Source organism: Poecilia reticulata, chromosome 5 (assembly GCF_904066995.2).
Source record: "Poecilia reticulata chromosome 5, P_reticulata-male-v2, whole genome shotgun sequence".
Taxonomy (NCBI): Eukaryota; Metazoa; Chordata; class Actinopteri; order Cyprinodontiformes; family Poeciliidae; genus Poecilia; species Poecilia reticulata.
Window position 1 is genome coordinate 18,481,379 of NC_088834.1, and position 18,602 is coordinate 18,499,980.

The following is an 18,602-nucleotide window of genomic DNA, read 5'->3' on the forward strand; positions in this document are numbered from 1 at the left end:
TAATAATAATAATAATAATAATAATAATAATAATAATAATAATAATAATAATAATAATAATAATAATAATAATAATAATAATAATTCATGGTTTAAAAATCTGGTACTTTTTCACACAAGGTTGGGTTGGATTGATTTTATACATTTAATACACAGAATCATGATTTTTTGTGGGGGGGTTTATAAAATTAATATTTGTTTACTGATCTGAAATATTCACGTGTGATTAATAAACAACAAACAGAGGAACTCTGTAAAGAATGAATACTTTTTACAGTACTACGGTACTGTATTTCTTTTTCTTGCAGCATGGTTCGAAATGACATTTGCTACATAAATAAACTGAAGCTTTAAAAATATTTCTGTACTTTTTGTCACTTCTCAGTTAGACACTGGCCGCAGAAAGTCAGATACAGTAAAGACTTTGAGAGAAAAGCCCTTTGCTGCTATCTGAGTTCAACATTTAACTGACCAAAAACATTACGTCGTTTTCTGTGTTTTTTTCCCTCACAGGTTGTTTTTATATTTTTACCATACCACATGAAGAAGCTGATTGTGACAGAACAAAATGAATAATAATGATAGAGTGACTGAGTTTATTAAAGCAGGGTTTCATCTGGTTTACAGGCAGATAGGTTGCATTAATGAAGTAGAAGCCTGTATTTGACCTTCGACCTTTTGGATTCTTTGCTCGGGTGGGTCGCTTCCAGTTGCTTTACCTCCAGTAGTCCAAAGTGAACGCTGCTGACTAACCAGCACAAAACGACGAATTGAATCTCATGAAACATCTGTAGCAAACTGAAGATAAAACATTGGAATCTGAAAGCGTGTGAGAGATTTGCAAAAGAGGAGAGAAGAAGGCGAAACCAGTAAAAAATACATAAAGAACATCAGGAGGTACTTTTGCTCGGCTAGCTGTATATTTTTGAGGAGGATTTTAAAGTAAAATCATATGATTCTGTCCTCAACTGCAAATCTAATGGATAATCTGTGGCAGAAATTTAACTTGATGCGCTCTTTCAGTCAGACTGAGCTGCAGAACCGCTGGTATCAGAACCATGCAGACTCACAAGGTTCTAACAAAGGGGAGAAGATGTGTTGATTTTGGCAGACAATTAAAGTTCTTATTCATGTTTTGTACATTAAGTTGAATGAGATAAATAGACAAAAGACAATAAACGGCATCAGTAAGTCAGGAGTGCAGAGAGTGAAAGTAAGACTGTAGAGGTGTTGCATGGTAAATTAAATATATCATTATATATACTGCTCAAAAAAATAAAGGAAACACTTAAACAACACAATATAACTCCAATATTGTGGAGTTATATATTGCTTTTGGAAGCAATATATATTGCTTCCAAAAGCAATGTTGCTTTTGGAAGCAATATACATTGCTTCCAAAAGAAGCAATGTTGCTTCTTTTGGAAGCAATATACATTGCTTCCAAAAGAGAAACAGAGTACATTCACACTGCAGCATGAAGTGATCTAAATCCTTTTTTTATTTTTTTGCCTGTATGAGATTTGTATTTGATCTTTTTGAACGACACGGATCCAATTTTTTCAAAAACGCGACTCAGGCCACTTGGTTATGTCGTCCTAAATCTGATGCGTATCTAATCTTTTCAGATGTGACCCGTGTCAAAATCTCCATGAAGTTTTATCGGTATATTTTATCGATGCGCTGATTTGTAACAAGAAAACTGAAAAATGACAAGGCTGCAGCTGTTAATGGTCAGCACTGTGATCTGCAGTTCTTCACTAGAGTGGGTCTCTTATAAACCAACTCGTCCATCGTGACAAATTGCTGCAACTCATCTAGACACATCCATGGGATTCAGATCTGTGCTCTGTGAAGGCGTCTCCAGCAGGATTTATGCCCCTTTTTGCCCAAAGTGAGGCTTGCAGCAGATTTCTTTTAAGTTATTCTTCTAACGCCAACATGCTGCTCTTCTGTTGTCATGATCCCATGAACCCAAACGAGGTTCACGGCGCCTGAAGCAGCAAAACAGCCCCACAACCTGATGCTCCCACCAGCATGTTTAACAGTGGGAACTGTGTTTTTAGGGCTGAAGGCCTCTCCTCCCTTCCTACTCCAAACAAAAGCAACATCCCTGAGCCCCAAGAGCTCAAGTTTATTTTCATCAAACCGAAGAACAAACTTCCAAAATGAAGCGCCATGTTTCAAGTCTTCCCGGGCATTGATGCACCGTTGTTCAGGAGTTTGTTAGAGAGCTTTCATAAAAGTCTCAACTCCAGAAGAGGCAAGCTCATTAACAATCAGACCCTGGGATCCTTGTGGACGTTTCTGGCTATTTTTCTCTCAAGTTTTTTTTGAAATACTGAGTTTACAGCCAACAACATAATTTGTCTCCTGATTCTTTGCAATGATTCATCACAGAGCTGCTCTAGACATCATGAGACATTTGAGCATGACAATGTACTATAAATGTATATTAAGCTCTCTCATTATACGTTTCTTTTTCTTTTTTGGTATAATGAATTTGCTTCTTACTAAAAATGTCAGAGTAGTCCAAGTGTTCACCTGAGGAATCAACGCTGCTTGATTCCTCAGGTGTTGGTTTAAAGCTAATTGAAAGTAAAGAAAGGTCAGGAGGGGTAAAAATTTTGGCCTTGTCATTTTTCAGTTTTCTTGTTAAAATTCGGCACATCAATAAAATATGCTGATCAAACTTTATGGATATTTTGTATTTGTATTTTTTATTTTTTTTTATTTTTTGGAAGCAACACAATTAGAAACAGTATTTGTTACAGTTTCATCTGCTTTCACACTAATAAAATAATAATTTTTTTCAACTAAACTGAGCTGAAAAATCAGAACTAAAATCCTCGCTCGTCACAGAGGCAAACGTCACACATGTGAGGAAGCAGGCAGCTTTAAACAGACTGGAACAACGAGATCAGACTTCGATGTTTCCAGTCAACCTAGACAATCCCAGTCCAGAGCCTCAAATGGCACGGAGAGGGCTCAACACAGAGGGTACTTTGCTAAGATAATTATATTAAAAGATGGTGGAGGACACACTTTTCAGATTTTTTTGGTGACAAAAACAGAACATTATAAACCATAAAAAAAAAACCTAAGTCTGACTAGAAATCTGTTGGACTAAAAATGTCTTGGGGAAAGATATGAAAATGTTCAGGATGTGTTGAGGTGAAAACTCCAGCAGCTCTTTAACTTTATTGATCGTCCAACGTGTTTCAGGATTAATATGTTCAAGGTGTAAACATATCTACAAAAGACTACATTTATTCCAAATCTCTTTTCTGGTGAAAAGTATGAACTTCTCTGTTACGCCTCTGTAAAGTGTCAGTCAAAGTTGTTTTGATCCCTTGTTTTTCTTCTTGTTCCTTCATGTAAAATTAGCTTTATCACCTCAATCAGACAAGGCGAGTCAGCGTCTCACTCGTCACCTAAAAACATCCGTGCTGTCCACTGCAACAAACAACAACAACAACGACGACTAAGATAGCTTTAAATGCTCCTCTTTATCTGTTACTCATTGTTTGCTGGCACGAATCTCCTCCTTGGCCTCCCATGGAGACTTTGACCCCTGCCACTCCTTTCTGCTGAAGTTCTTGAGGTGTAAGATCTCTTTATTGCTGCATCACAGCATTAATGCTGCACCAATTTACTGCTGGACTTGGGACTATGGTTTGTGCAAAACAAGAGCAGCAGATTGTTTAATTTGCTTGTAAGAAACATTTCTTCCTGGTTGAGATAAGGTATCTTGCTTTGGTTTAAAAACAAAAGGACCTTAGCAAAAAAAAAAAAAAAAAAAAAAAAAACAACCTAAGGAGTGGACAAGCGGGTCAAACTGCTCTGCGGTAACTGGTTCTGCCTGCACCTCCAGTCTCTCTCAGGAGCACAAACATCTTGAGTTGTTCCATCCAACAACATCGAAAATGTACGGAGGAAAAAAACAAACCTTTGTATTACTTTCCTATAAGGAGGTAGAAAGGTTGTTCAAGACAAAGGTTAATATGTCACTTAGTAACAGGAAGGGATTATTTAATATAAAAAACTGCTTCTTATCCTTGCAGATTACTGCAAAACAATTTATTTTAACGCAAATCAAATCTGTCAGATACAAAACAATCACTCATCAAAGGTTTATAATGTGAAAAAGTCAAAGAAAGTGGCCTGATACTGAAAAAGGTCCAGGCGAAAATGTATTTAAATTAAAAGAGCAATTTGTTTAGGATTATTTAAAGTACTATAAAAGGCTTGCTGTGTTGTAAGGTGTCCTGTTTGTTGCTGGTTCAAAACATGTTATGAAAGCTGATTATATTCCTGTGTTGGCTTTGTCTGAGGTAATTTCCTGTTCAAAGACATAAAAACCCACTGACTTATTTCACCCCTTCAGACGTCGACTATATTGCAAAAACATATTTGTCTGCCCTCAGAATGAACTGGAGTGACATCCAATTCTCACAAGAAGATCCTGAGCTGATCTGAAGGCCACGTGGGGTTTGGAGGTCTGAAACCGTTCAACTCTGCTGAAAATGTACGGATCTGTCTGACCCAGCGCTGCGATTTTACATTCCTTCATGGCCGAGATGCTGTTTTCACAGCAATCACTTCCACTTCATATAAAACCGCTAACAGTTGACTGAGGGATATTTAGTTTTTACACCTGTTTCACCTGCAGCCACAGCAGCAAGTGAAACAAATGAACCCAAAGACCTGGAGGGGTCAGCAAATATATTTTGGCAGTTATGCTCCGTTTGATCAACATGACACAGATTTGCACTTGGAAATGCTATGATGCTCAGTAACTTAGTCAAAACTTGTTTTTCTTCCATTTTTTTTAATCTCTTATAATGAAAATAGGAGCTTTTGTTCTCTTTACTACATGTAATCAGTGCAACGTGATCTGATGCAATCCAACCAGTTAATAATGTAGAGGCTAATATTTATAGTGTTTCTAAAATAAAAAAAATCAAAAGTGTACTCTATTATATTCGTAGCACTAAAGAAAACTGATAAGATGTGATAAAACGGCGTAACTATAATTTAGAAATTGATTTTGCAGTTTACTTTATTGTGTTTGAGTTGTTTATGATCATGTCAATGTTTTTTTTTTTTTTATCCTTTCCAGAGACATTGAAGTGCAGGACGTCCTTCTTGTCCTTTTAGCGGAATATTGTCGCCCTCTTCTGGTCAAACATCGCAGCAGCTCATCGTTTACAAGTGAACGTACAATCATGTCCCAGAGGCTTTAAACTATATTCTTTACAAATGTGACTACTGCAGGGTTGTTCGTTTATTTTGGCATTTGCTCCTCAATAACAAACATAGTTGCAAAGGAGAAGTAAGTCTAGTCTGTGGAAAGACACCGACAGGTTTAACGTGGGATTAAGGGAGGAGTCCTTGGCATGGAACCGTCATGTTTGTGATTTAATCCCTGAGTCACTCAACCTTTGACCACGTTCCTCATCACCCTGGATATAAAAGTGTTGTTCATCACCAAATTAATCCTTGGTTTTGACAAAGTTGTTTTTGGGGCAGGGCTTTCCCACTCTTTGTCAATGTTTTGATGCAAACCTGTGAGCTAAACCGTTCCTCCTTGGACAAAAGGCAGAAAACATGAATGGAACTCAGGACGTCGGCACAGCACAGGACTCATGTTTCCAGATGTTCCTGACTCCATAAAGTGGAGAAAATGATTTGATCCGGCATGTCCGCAAGGTTCAATGGATTTTAAAATATTCTTTCAATTATTATGTAACTTTAAGATCCACATGAAAAAAGAAATGAGTCATTTAAATCAGGATTTCACTCAGGGCCGTTTGATGCCATGCATCATTGGCGTTTGTGTTTTATTATAGTGTAACAACAAAATTCACATTAAAGCTGTAACTAAGTGAAAATTCGGACATAAAAAAAAATAAACCACTCCTGACATTTTCAGGCCCAAAATTTAGATCGAATTAAAACTTTTGAAAACACAGCAGAATCCCTAAACAGGGCTTTTTTTAAATCTAAAAGTTCATGCCACTTGTTAAAAATATAAGCAGAAACAACAAATGAAGTCATGTTCACTTGAAATCTTTTCTTTAACTGAATGTTTTCTTTTGAAGTGCAGTAACACTTTAAAATTAGGGTAGTCTGTTTTTTCTGCTCGTTTCTGTAAGGATCTTAAAAAATATTTGAATTACCTTTTTTATTTTACTTGTTCACCACATTCTGATTTATAAACAAAAAGGAATGCATGAAAAAATATCAATTTGCTCAATTGGGCTTTCATTTTAGATATAAAGTCAACTTGAACAGAAAATGGAACAAAGTTTAATTATTTTTACTTAAAATTCCCCAAAACTCATGCTGCCCTTAAAACACCTGACTTTCTTGTTATTGACTTTAAAAAATTCTATTTTGAGTTTAATTTATTGATAGAAATGCAAGTTATTTCAACTTATTTCTGATATTAAGATGTACTGTCAGTTTTTTTTTTACAGAGCATCAGTAACAACCACACCAAGCAGGGGAGACAGGTTGTACAATAAATGAGTTTATTTTTTTTTTTAAATACAGCAGGATCTTGTCTTACATCACATACAGATGTCTCCATGCATTCAGCACTGGAACATTTTTTTAAATCTACTTGTGCAACTATAATGGTAAAGAATGAATGACGGGGAATATTCGTTTCCACACTAATTACCATTGTTTTACAGACACCGTCTACGTGAAAGTTTATTTAAACCCCAAAGAAAAAGCCGAAGAAGAAGTCCAACCACCGAACATGAATCCAGTAAAACAGCAAAACAAAGAGATCGCCTTGTGAGGAAATGTTTGCCTTATCGACGTGAAGTGCAGTGCAGAATCTGGCTTTTGAGGGCGCTGACTAATAAACAGCAGGTTGTTTTTCTTTAAATAGATACATATGTGCAAGTCAAATTAAAAATTTAACTATAAGGCCACATGAACCCCCAAAATGAATTGATCCATAACCATATAACGCGTTAGATATGAGAAAAGTACTGATGAGATGCCAGAGGACGTTCAGTACGTGACACTGTCGATAGCATGTGACTGAGTATGGCACAGGGAAAACATTTTATTGACATTTAGCACCTTGCAAAAGTATTCATACGGTTTTTGAACTTTATCTTTTGGTATTTTGTCGTTTTGACAATCACAAACATCAGTGCATTTTTTCAGGATACGGTGAGACGGACCAACGCAAAGTGATGCATAACGGCGGATTGGAAGGAAATCTGTTTTCACAATAAAAATCTGATCCTGTCAGATGAGCTTAAAACCCAACAAGCAAAACACTAAATGTGTCAGAACACACAACTCCATCTTTGAAACATGGTGGTGGCAGCATCATGCTGTGGGCAATAACTTTTTTTTGTTTTCATAAAAGACAAGCCAACTTGTCAAAGTTGATAAAATAATGGATTGGAGTACATGGCAATAATTTAAACCACTTCACACTTATGCAATTCCTTGTGTGTTGACCTCCTGAAAATCCAGTTACAAACATTAAAGTTATTAAAGTTTGCTTATGTCAATGTGGCAGAATATAGAGAGGTGAATACTTTTGCAAGACACTAAAAATCTGTGGATTCTGCTGGTTTCAGCCGTGACAGCATCAGTCAGAGACGAAGGTGGAGACGTATTGTCTTTAAAAACTACAACACTGACATGTTGGTCTGCCTACTCTGCTCTCCTTCCAATAAATATGCAAAAAGAACATAAACTATCTATAATTACAGCCATGTGAAGATACTTTCACAATATTCACATTCAGTAGTTGAGCTATCAGTGACAGAATCGACAGGGGAAACGGACAAAAAACACAACCTGATGCTATTTGAGAGCCGATTTAGACGCATTAGAAGGCGGACAAGCAGCTGTGTCTCACTTTAAAGGGGCGGTAGTGTGACATTTTTTAACTTTATATCATATTATAATGTCATTCCCTCTTCGAAAACATACCTGGAGAGTCGTTTTGATTCTTACATGCATGTTTGAGAAATCCTTTAATCTCCTCCAGTGCAAAAACACTGGCTCTCACAAAGCGTCATCTTTCCCATAAATCTTGTCCTTGGAGCTAAGCTCTGACCTCACACAGCAGTCCTCCTCCACAACTCCCCCACTCAGCTCCTGCAGACTAGCAGCAGCAACAATCAGCAGACAGCTGGTGGAACTGCGTGTCTGCCGAGTTCACCACATGACCTACTTTCCAGTCCAACGCTCCTAAGAATGGTTTTAAACAGGATGATGGAGGAGCTTTGTCATGATGACAACAAAGTAGAGTGTTGGGAAGCTTCTTAAAGAGACAGTGGCCCAATTTCAAGGCGTCAAATTGCAAAGTCAGGTTTATTTTAAGTCATGTTTGATATATAAAGCATTTTTGTAACAACTGAAGGTAACATAATTGTTTGATTGTACTATAAAATGAGTCTATATGTCCTAAAAATACATAAGCATATGCTGCCACCCAATGCCGATCGCAGAGCTTTAGTCAGTTTTTTGTGGCGACAATGAGAGCAGATTAGAGAAAACCTACAAGCATCTACGGATTTCTGAATGAAGAAGGGCTGCTGATAAGGTTGCATCCATGTCAGGTAATTGAGAGCGTGTAGCACAGGTTTAAATATTTAAAATGCCCAGTTTCAGTGCTTCAGGTTGCCACAAGCAACTACTAACACAGAATGGATCTCAAAGGATTTCCATTAGAGGTGTGCCGATCAATCGGTCACCGATCATAATCGGGCCGATTTTCGTGAAAAAGTGCATGATCGGTGAGCGACGATCATTGGCTCTTGTTGCCGATACCAATCACCTGCATCTCATTTCGCAGCCTGCCTGTGCAGCTGGTCTCCTCTTTCCTTCACACTGCGCAAACGCGCAGCAACAAATCCTAAGAAACGTGGAACGAACTATAACGCACTGAGTGAATGGGAATGTTTGCGTGTTGCAGCGGAAAATTGAAGCACGTCAAAATCCATCAACACAAAGAAGCTAATACGACAGAAAAACAATGCCATACTTTGACGGAGTTCGGCTACATCGAGGCTCACTGCAGTAAAAAAAGACATATGGAGGATCAGATAGCAGGTAAAGCAGCGCACAGCTACAAACACTCACCCGGATTAGCATGACGGTCAGAAAGCTAAACAAATAACCCGCAAAATTATTGAAGTCTTCGAGCTGCGATTTAAGACGCTGGTTCTGATCTCGCTGTTGAACTGCTGCTACACTCCAGGTAGTAATATTTCACAGACGGAGCGCCGCTTCTGCTCCACCTGGTAGTGACTCTCACACCGAACCTCTGCTTAAAGCTGCAGCATCTAACTTAAAAAAATACATTTTACATACGTATTAAAACTTTCGCTGTCCTAGCATGAGACAGATAATCTCTAAAAAAATAATCGATCTCCTCCCTGCTCTGCATAATTACTCCGCTCAGTCAGAAACAGCCACTCAGAACTAGCAGTAATCAGCTAGCCGCAGTGCTATCAGGAAGTTTTAATCCAGTAACTCAGGATTGTTTATTGTAATGGAACCTGTATTTGCCTTTGAATGTTAAGTTTTATACTTGAATTTTTTTGGCAATGTTGAGAGGTTTTATTTTGGCTCTTTGCATTATTTTGCCTTTTCAGAGCCTTCATATGTTATCAGTCTGTTAAAGATAGTATTACCGATAGCAGTACAATTTGCACAATGCCTGTTTTGTTTAGTTTTCTTCTTGGAAAAAGTTATTAAAAACAAGTTTTTGTCTAAATTAAGATGAATTCATGGTTCCTTTTTCCACATAATGTAACCGGTAGTGTTTATGATAAAAAATTTTAAAAAATCATGGATGATCGGTATCGGCAGGAAAAAACCTGATCGGCACATCTCTAATTTCCATAATGTGGCAGTAAGAGGATGCGTCTTTCACATGATGGGAGAGATGTTCACGAGTTATTAATTCTCTGCTGCCTGCAAGGAAACCATCAGAGCCAGCTATGATGGTATGAATCTGCAGAACGCTATTATAATGTAAAGCAAGGTTCTGCAGGTCAGGACAACTACAACAGGAAGTGAAACAAACACAGAGCTGCAGCCGTTTCCGACTCCTCTTGGTCTGAGTGGCAAGAAGAAAGTCTCAAAGAAAGAAAACCATCTCCTGTTTCATGTTTTCCATGTAGGGGACAATAGGCAGGCATTTATCAAATCATTTATAATAAAAAAATATCTTGTATTACAAATTTAGATTTTTTGTTCTCTCGATAAATTTCAATTAATGTTTTTTAAAACCCCACAAAACCGACGCTATTGTCAGAAATGTTATTTCCGCAATTTTCTCCACTGTTTGTTTCGAGCATCAATAAAGTTAGTTTTTCAAGCACAATATTTGTATTTGTGATGCCATGAATGATGTGACATGTAGTCACAGGCAAAACTACCTAAAAAAAACAAGCAATTTTTTTTTCTTACTGTTATTATGATATAAATGTTTTTTTGTTCTTACTGTTACCGTCATAATAGTAACACAAAACATTGCAATACATTTCTAATCCTATGTCCCCCACCTCTGCAGGACACGCAGCAAACTTGAGGAAGAAACCGCTTTGCACCTAGCCAACATGCAGGTGTGGACAGATGCAGAGGAAAACTAACTCCACATACGACGCTTAACACACCACCTCCACCATGAAACATGGTGGTGGCAGCATCATGCTGTGGGGAGGCTTTTCTTCAGCAGGGACTTTGGGAAGCTGGTTAAAGTTGACTGGAGATCAACAGAGTTAAATACAGGATATCATAATATTCCCCAAAATACAGCAGTAAGATTATGTTTGTTTAGCATGTGGAGGGAGCTGCCATTCCCTATATGAAGCATGGTGGTGGCAGCATCATGCTGTGGAGAAGCTTTTCTTCAGTAGGAACAGAGAAGTTGGCCTGAGTTAATGGGATTATGTTTGAAGCTGTTTGTAATGAAAAATCTAGACGCCGAGACAAAGTGTTCAGCACTGCTAACAAAACGGAAAGGAGAGCAAACCATCAGAACCCGCAAAAGATAACGTGGCTGTGTAACGCACCTCTGTGACCCTGCAGGACAGGACAACGATTAATGACTCACAGCCGGAGAAGAAAAACTGGACACGGCACCTACAGACTAACACAGAGCACACCGAACCAAAGAACGAGAGGTGGACGGAGCAAAAGCAAGTGTCTGCTGTGACTGCTTACGGTTAGTGTGAATCGGTGTATGTGGTTAGACATTAACCTTTTTTTTTTCTTTAAATAACCACTGAGCACGGAGCAAAAATGAAGTCTTCCTCAAAACCAGGGTCTTGTTTTGCGCCTACCATTCGAAACTCTTGCACCAAACCCTCATCCTCCATCCCCAGAGGAAAGAAAACACTGGATCGGGGTGGCTTGCTGGCTGTGTTTTCCAGGTTGGCCCCCTCTTACTTTTTGTTCTTGAGCTGATTGGCCAGCCAGTCAAGGCCCTCATAGAGGCCGTCGCCACTGGTAGCGCACGTGGCCTGGATGTACCAGTTGCGGTGGCGGAGGGAGTGTAAGCCCAGCTTGTCTGTGATCTCCGCGGCGTTCATGGCGTTTGGTAAATCCTGTCAATACAAGGGGGAAAGGTTAGGACGCAACAATCTTTTCAAAATTTTATAACCCTTAATTTCCAATTTGGCATCAATAAATATTGTCTGGCAACATTTCACAAGGTTAGAGCAAACAGAGGATTAGCAGAGACCGCTCTAGAAGCAAAAAAATGGACTGTAGTGCATGGCATTCTGGGTAAATACAACCAAAACAAACATGCACGTCTATTGTTAGCGAGAGAAATGGTTTGTGTCCTTTCATCAAAGACAAAAGGGAAATCCTACAGTTGCTAAAATCTGATGCCACACCATTGTTGTTTACATTTCATAAAGAAGGAAGCTGCGCTCATGACGTTTCCTTCAGTGGTTCTTGGTGCAGCGCTGCCACAGGTGAGGAGGGGAACAGGTTTTTCAGTTGGTTTGGTTCGTTTGACACAGTGCAGGGAGAAAGTGAATCACATCAGCTCAAAATGTAACAAATGTCGCAAATTTGGTCCCCAATCAAACCAAGCCTAGCAGATCATCAGGTGTAAAAATACCCTCAATGTCCTGGTATTTCAAATGTCATGCACTCTAACAAGGTTCTTAATCTCTTTGGAAGAGTCACAGCCCACATCATCACAGATCCTCTTCTGTGCTTATCAGTAGGGATTATGTGCTTTTCCAAATATTTAGCCTTTTTCCACACCAAACCCACCTGGAGTGTTAGTTTTAGTCTCATCTGACCAAAGAACATGTTTTCTAGTCAAAGTTCAAGTAGCGCTGACAACTGTGGTCAGAAAAGGTTTTTTTTCCTGGCATGCCTCAAAACAAGAGGCTGGCATGTTGATAGGCTCTATTGGTTGCTATGGAAACTTGGTGAGTATGCAAAACCGTTTTTGTAATTTGTTTTCTATTGAAACATCAACTCTTATAAGCTTTGTCAAGAGAACGCAGGACTGGATGTTACAGCTTTTTATTTCCTGAGGATAAGTCCCACACATCGCTCCCTGCAGAGCTTCTAATTATGGCATGTAATTACGATTTCATGCATCTGAAGCTGTGAAATGTGTATAATTATTCTTTCTATATGACTGACAGGGCTGCTCTGCTTAATTTTAAACATGCATCTTGCATTTCAATATCCTGTTGCATCTCAAACACTTTCGCTTGTTTGTGGAGGTTGGAACAGTGTCATGAACGCTCTTTTCCTCTAACAGTTTAAACCAACTGCGACTAGGCCTGTCACAATAACAAATTTTGCTGAGCGATTAATTGTCTAAAAAATTATTGCAATAAATGATAATATTGTTTCAAGACCTTTTGACACTGACTTAATGGAAATGACTAATAATGCATGCTATTTCCTGCCTACATACACGTTATTTTCAAAAGACCACATAACACTGGAACTGAAACTAAATAAACAAAACAACCAAAAACTAAAATAAAATGAATTCTCAGTCTCCATTAACAAAAAACGTACTTGAATAAAAAGTAAACAACATAAAAGCCTAAATGGAAATAAATACTGCATTCAACCAAGAGTGCAGATTATGAAGTCTGTATACTATATTGTCCTTCAGTAATCACTAGATTTAAGTAGAGAAAACGGGCACATCCGATCCGACTACCTAATGCAGTAGTTCACACTACACCATTTTTTTGCCCCTAGGATTATACCTAGGATTTCTGTCGGGTACTGTGTGATCTCTCAGGTTTAGAAAATGGGCCGACAACTCGTGTAGTGTGCGCTGGACATTACACTAAGGAAATGAGAAAGGGAGGGTCAGTGGAGAGCACCGGAGCTGAGCCTTTTTCATTCAGTGTCATCAACAGAAGAAAAAAATGGCAGGAAGAGACGATAAAGCCGATAATTAAAATGAGGTCGATAGGTTTAATTTATCGTGCGATTAATTGATTTATCGTTTATCGCGACATGCCTAATTGTGACCTGTAAAAATAAATACTTGGAGCGCCACGAAACAGACGATAATCTTATATACACTGCAGCAGTTTGTAAAGCAAAGGCTTCTTGCCTGTTTATTTGCAAACACAAGGAGAACTGCATCTCTCAGCTCGTCCTCAGCCAGCATCCTCATCAGCTCTTCTCGAGCTTCGTTCACACGTTCTCTGTCGTTGCTGTCCACCACAAAGATCAGACCTGAAACAGTAAGAATAAGTCAGACCGAACTCACCGTTTTCTGAAAGCAAGCCGAGACATTCGCTGAGGCTGGCTGATTAGCTCTGCTCACCCTGAGTGTTTTGGAAGTAGTGCCTCCAGAGGGGCCGGATCTTGTCCTGTCCGCCCACGTCCCACACAGTGAAGCTGATGTTCTTGTACTCCACCGTCTCCACATTGAATCCTGAGGAAAAGGGAGACGTCATGCTTCATGTGAACACAGTGAACAACTGTGATGGTGCAAATTAATGTGATTATCTCAGCTCACCGATTGTGGGGATGGTGGTGACGATTTCCCCCAGTTTCAGTTTGTACAGGATTGTCGTTTTCCCAGCAGCGTCCAGCCCCACCATCAAGATCCTCATCTCCTTCTTTCCTATGAGGCTCTTCAGCAAATTCCCAAAAATATTCCCCATGACTTCAGAACAGGTTCTGGTGCTTCAGTCAAGGTGCTGAAGGCAGTTTGTTGTCGTCCTGCGGGGACCGACAATTAAGGGGGACTGAAAAGAAACAAGACAAAAGACTTAGAGTGAACAAAATCTCTGAAACCGTTTTTTCCCAAAATGTTTGATACCAATAAGGGTGTACCTCAGGGGTCTATAATAGATAATCTGTGGTTTAGTTTGTATATAAACGACTTTCTTGAACCTATTTGAACGATAAAAAGAAGCTACAAAAGAACTGTCAACTATAATGATCAATAGCAATGTTGGTGTACCACAGGGTTCTACGTTGGCTCCTCTAAATTATTTTTACACGTTATGTTAAGGATTTTCCTTATCTTTGTCCATCATGTGTCACTTGTTGCATAAGTTGATGGCACTGTATGTATTTGTGTGTCACTGTATGCATATTTGCAGAAAAAACAGCAATCTTGGTGTACCTCAGGGTTGTAAACTCGGTCCTCTTCATTTTGTTTTCTGTATTAACAACTTTCCTGAAGTTATGTTCACCTCCAGAAGACACTGTTGTTTTCCGAGTACCTCATTTGTATATACATGTGTGTGTGTGTGTGCGTGTGTGTGTGCGTGTGTGCGCGCATGTGTGTGCATGTGTGTGTGTGTAGATAAAATATATAACTTGTCAGCATAACATCTCTGACTGGTTGCTGAACTCATGTTTGTTTCTCAATGTTGATAGAAAAAATTGTGCAAGTTATTTTGCTGTGTTAGGGAATAAACTGTAGTGCTGCATTTATTGCTTACTTTTAAAATGTAAAAAAAAGAAGAAAAAAAAGAACTGAGTTTATTTTTACGGAACATAAAGAAAAGTTTTAGTACTGCAAAAGCATAAGTTTAATACTGTCACATACAGTATAGCGGGTTAAACACACGCAGGAAGGGTTTGAAAATGTTGCCTATAAAAAGTCAAAGCCATACCTTTACTGCTAAGATATAAATACATTCATTTATATATGTAAAAAGGGATTAAATATGCAGATATCATAAAAAGATTTGTATGACAGTCGGGTCAGGTTAAGTGCCTTTGGCCAGTCAGATTCTCTTATAGGACAGCTCATATTTGGAGCAACATCCAAGGAACATCACATCCTAAATCTATAAAACAGTGTTTGTAGATGAATGAGTATGTTTTTAATTTTAACTTGTTTATTACGTGTTCATTAAGTGCAAGTTAGAAAATCATGCTATTTGATATCTTAATCTTGTTTTCTTTAATTAACCTCCTAGTTTCTGCAAATGGAGATTACACTCACACATTTACAAGTTCAACTCTGCCGATTATTGATGAATGTCTCTTTTAAATAAGTAAATGAAGCAAACAGTAAAGTGAACTACGATTGTGCACTGAACAGGTGCGGAGCGCTGTTGCACAGCGACAGTCGGCGTCAGAAGGTGACAGAGATGCATGTCTGCGCCATGACTCCAGGCAGCAGCACAATCTGTTCAGACTCCTTTCACAGCCTTTCCTTCTCCCTCACATGTTAGCTTGCAACCACGCCAACCCCTCAGAGCACATGCAGCATGTCCTACATTATCAGGCCTCACTAGGACGCATTTAAAACACGAGCCAGGCACCATGTCACCAGATACTGCCGTAGCTAAACGCCTGAAGACACACAGTAAAACCAGACCTGTGTATTCTGAGTTTTATAAAAAGCAAAACTTGAGAACAAAAAATATATGTTTTGCCACCAGAATCTGATGGTAAAGGGTCACTTTCAGCTCCATTACATTGCAAAAACGAAACACACCAAGTTAACTTATTTTCCATGACAATACAAAACACTTTGCAATGGAGAGTATGAGGGGAATTAAACCTGAAATACTGCAGGTTTTCTGCCCAGGTCAAATTTTCAGATCCTCTGTAGCTTTAAGCCCCCTAGAAAACCTGCTAAGCCTGGTGGTTGGGCGCTAGGGGAGTCGTTCGTCCAGCGGCCCGTCATGTTTTTGAATTAAAAAATGTTTAAAGTTGACAGGAAATTTGAAAATATCACTTGATAATTATGTGTTATTGAAAATTTGGAAGATTAATACTTGAACACCAACTATAAAGCCTTAAAAATGCAAACATTTTAAAAAGACTTAAGTAAATAAGCAATACTCAGGTTGGTGGGGGCAGAAGTAAAGCCTGGTGGCTCACCAGGCTTATAATACACTGGGGAAAACCCTGCTCTTGGAATGCAACAGAAGTTCATAATTAATTTATGTCCAATTTTATTTTAATGCATAGATGAATCGGCAGATGGATTCTTGAATTGATGGATATTTTAGACAATGAAATGAAGGAAGTACCTATTTTTCCACATTTTTTCCCCTCATAGTTAGTTACGCATACTTGGAAAATATTCAATTAAATAATATTGAAACAGATAAAAAAGATACATAATGAGCAGCAGAAGTAACTTTAATCTAAAGGATTTAACATAAATTGAATGTTTTAAAGAGAAATTTCAAGAGGATTGTCCTTTCTGAACTAAATTCATTGATGAACATACATGGCAATAATTGTATTTGTGTGGAAATGGGTACAGTTGCTTACAATTTGATCAAATAGATGCTACTATTACTGAGCCAGCAGCAGTAAAAGTAGCTGCTGCTGGCTCAGTTAGTTGAGATAACAAAAACAGAAACTGGAAATATTCTGCAGCCCTGTCCATGGTGCTACAGAGGAGACAGAGCACCTGATCACTGCCTGACTCCAGCTCCCCTCTCAGCTACGTGGGGATTTTATCCCTGCATGGAGGGAGGTAAGTACGGGCAGCAGGGCCTGACGATGCCCCCCCCAGCTCCGGTGTGTCAGGTTAGCCCGGGATGCTACATTAGGTAACGTTACAGCCGTCCTGTGTGCCCCCCTTAGCAGCCTCAGAGCCATTACATTTCACCACACATGGCTCCCCATCGCTCTGAGCTAAATTATACTAAATTCTATCAATTTATCAACTTTTTTTATATAAACAATTGGATGCGGCGGTTGCTAGCGTTTGAACCGTCTTGATCCACCCCATTCATCCGTTTATCCATCCCTCCCTCCGCTCATCACCTCAGAGGGCATCCCGCTACCAGCGAGCCGCCCGCTGCTGCCTGAGACCGGGCGGCACCGAGGCAGCGCGGCCGCTACCGGAGTGACACATTCCCCCGTATAATTCAGTCACCTGTCGGAACCTACGTGATACGCGCCGTGTTGATGGTGCGGTCAGTGTCCTCGCTTACCTTAGCTGTGCAGTCCACTACTGAAAGGTCTCACGAGATCTCCCGGTGGACAACTCGGCAACACACGAAACCTCGCGATATTTAAACTAAAGCGGCGCTAGTGGGATTTTTTTTCTTCTTTTTTTAAGGGAAAAAGTGTCTATACGCATTTATTTTAGAAACATCGAACTGTTATAGCATTATAATTGAGTAAGTTTTCTTCTTTTTTGTGATAATGGCCACAGATGGATAGTAACTATTTACTTAGTTACATTTACATTTTGAAAAAAGAAAAATAATTTAACTATATCCATCCATCCATCCATTTTCTTTCACCCTTGTCCCTCAGTGGGGTCGGGAGGGTTGCTGGTGCCTAATTTAACTATAATAAACCTTATATTTTACTTTTGCTGGAGTAATTGTTCTAGAGGTACTTCTGGAGTTATGGTACTACCAGGAGATATTATAATTCATTGGATACATTGTGATACAAAACGTTTAATCTGAAGGTTCAAACAGTATGTCCTCCTGAACACAAACTTTCACTTCTTCCAATCATTTACTTTTTCAATGCCTCCATCAGGGAAAGCGCATGTGTATTAACCAGCTTTTTCAGGTATGTAAATTTCAGGCTTCTTTTGCGGTTTATTGCCAGCAAATATGGATATTCTACCTTCTCGGTGATATTATGATTTTTTTTTTTTTTTAAACCTTCTGGAAGGTGTAAAGAACCTGTCTTGGTGGGTTGTGGGTCTTTATGTTGTAATTGACTGCAACATGTTGATCCCAGGCATGCAAAAAAACACTCCAGGTGTGAGATGCAGACACATTTAATTGTGAAGTTGAGTGAAGAAATTTATAAGACATGAAAGCGGTTAAATGGTTTTAAGAACAGAGTAATTCTTGTGTAACATTTAATTCTGCAGATTTGAAACAAATTAAAGTCTTGCTTTAGAATATAGCATTGTGAAATATAACAATGAGAAACTGCATGAACAGTTGAACAGTTTAAAATAGACAAAGCTGCAGGTCTGTGGGTGGCCTAACATATTTCCTATTGTTAACTGATGCACATGTAAATGTAACAACCGATTCAGATCATAGATCTAAAATATAAACAAGTAGCTCTATCTGCATATTTCTGAGTAGTACTCTGGTTTGATGGGGGAAGTAGGTTTTGTCTGTCTGACAGATGAGTCATGAGTT

At 38.9% G+C, this 18,602-nt stretch overlaps 1 protein-coding gene across 2 annotated transcripts; it reads right to left on the bottom strand.

The window, feature by feature from the left end:
• Nucleotides 1-6,513: 6,513 nt before the first annotated feature.
• LOC103465261 (ADP-ribosylation factor 3) lies at nucleotides 6,514-17,512 on the bottom strand. Of its 2 annotated transcripts, none has more exons than XM_008409905.3 (5): nucleotides 17,418-17,512; nucleotides 14,015-14,246; nucleotides 13,820-13,930; nucleotides 13,604-13,728; nucleotides 6,514-11,600 (listed from the first exon to the last, which is right to left on the bottom strand). In XM_008409905.3, exons 2-5 carry the CDS (start codon nucleotides 14,160-14,162, stop codon nucleotides 11,439-11,441), a joined length of 546 nt encoding a protein of 181 aa, XP_008408127.1. In that variant the 5' UTR covers nucleotides 14,163-14,246; nucleotides 17,418-17,512; the 3' UTR covers nucleotides 6,514-11,438. The 2 variants fall into 2 exon arrangements, with proteins under 2 accessions (XP_008408127.1, XP_008408128.1); XM_008409906.3 differs by having other exon boundaries at nucleotides 17,374-17,429.
• Between the last annotated feature and the right edge of the window lie 1,090 nt (nucleotides 17,513-18,602).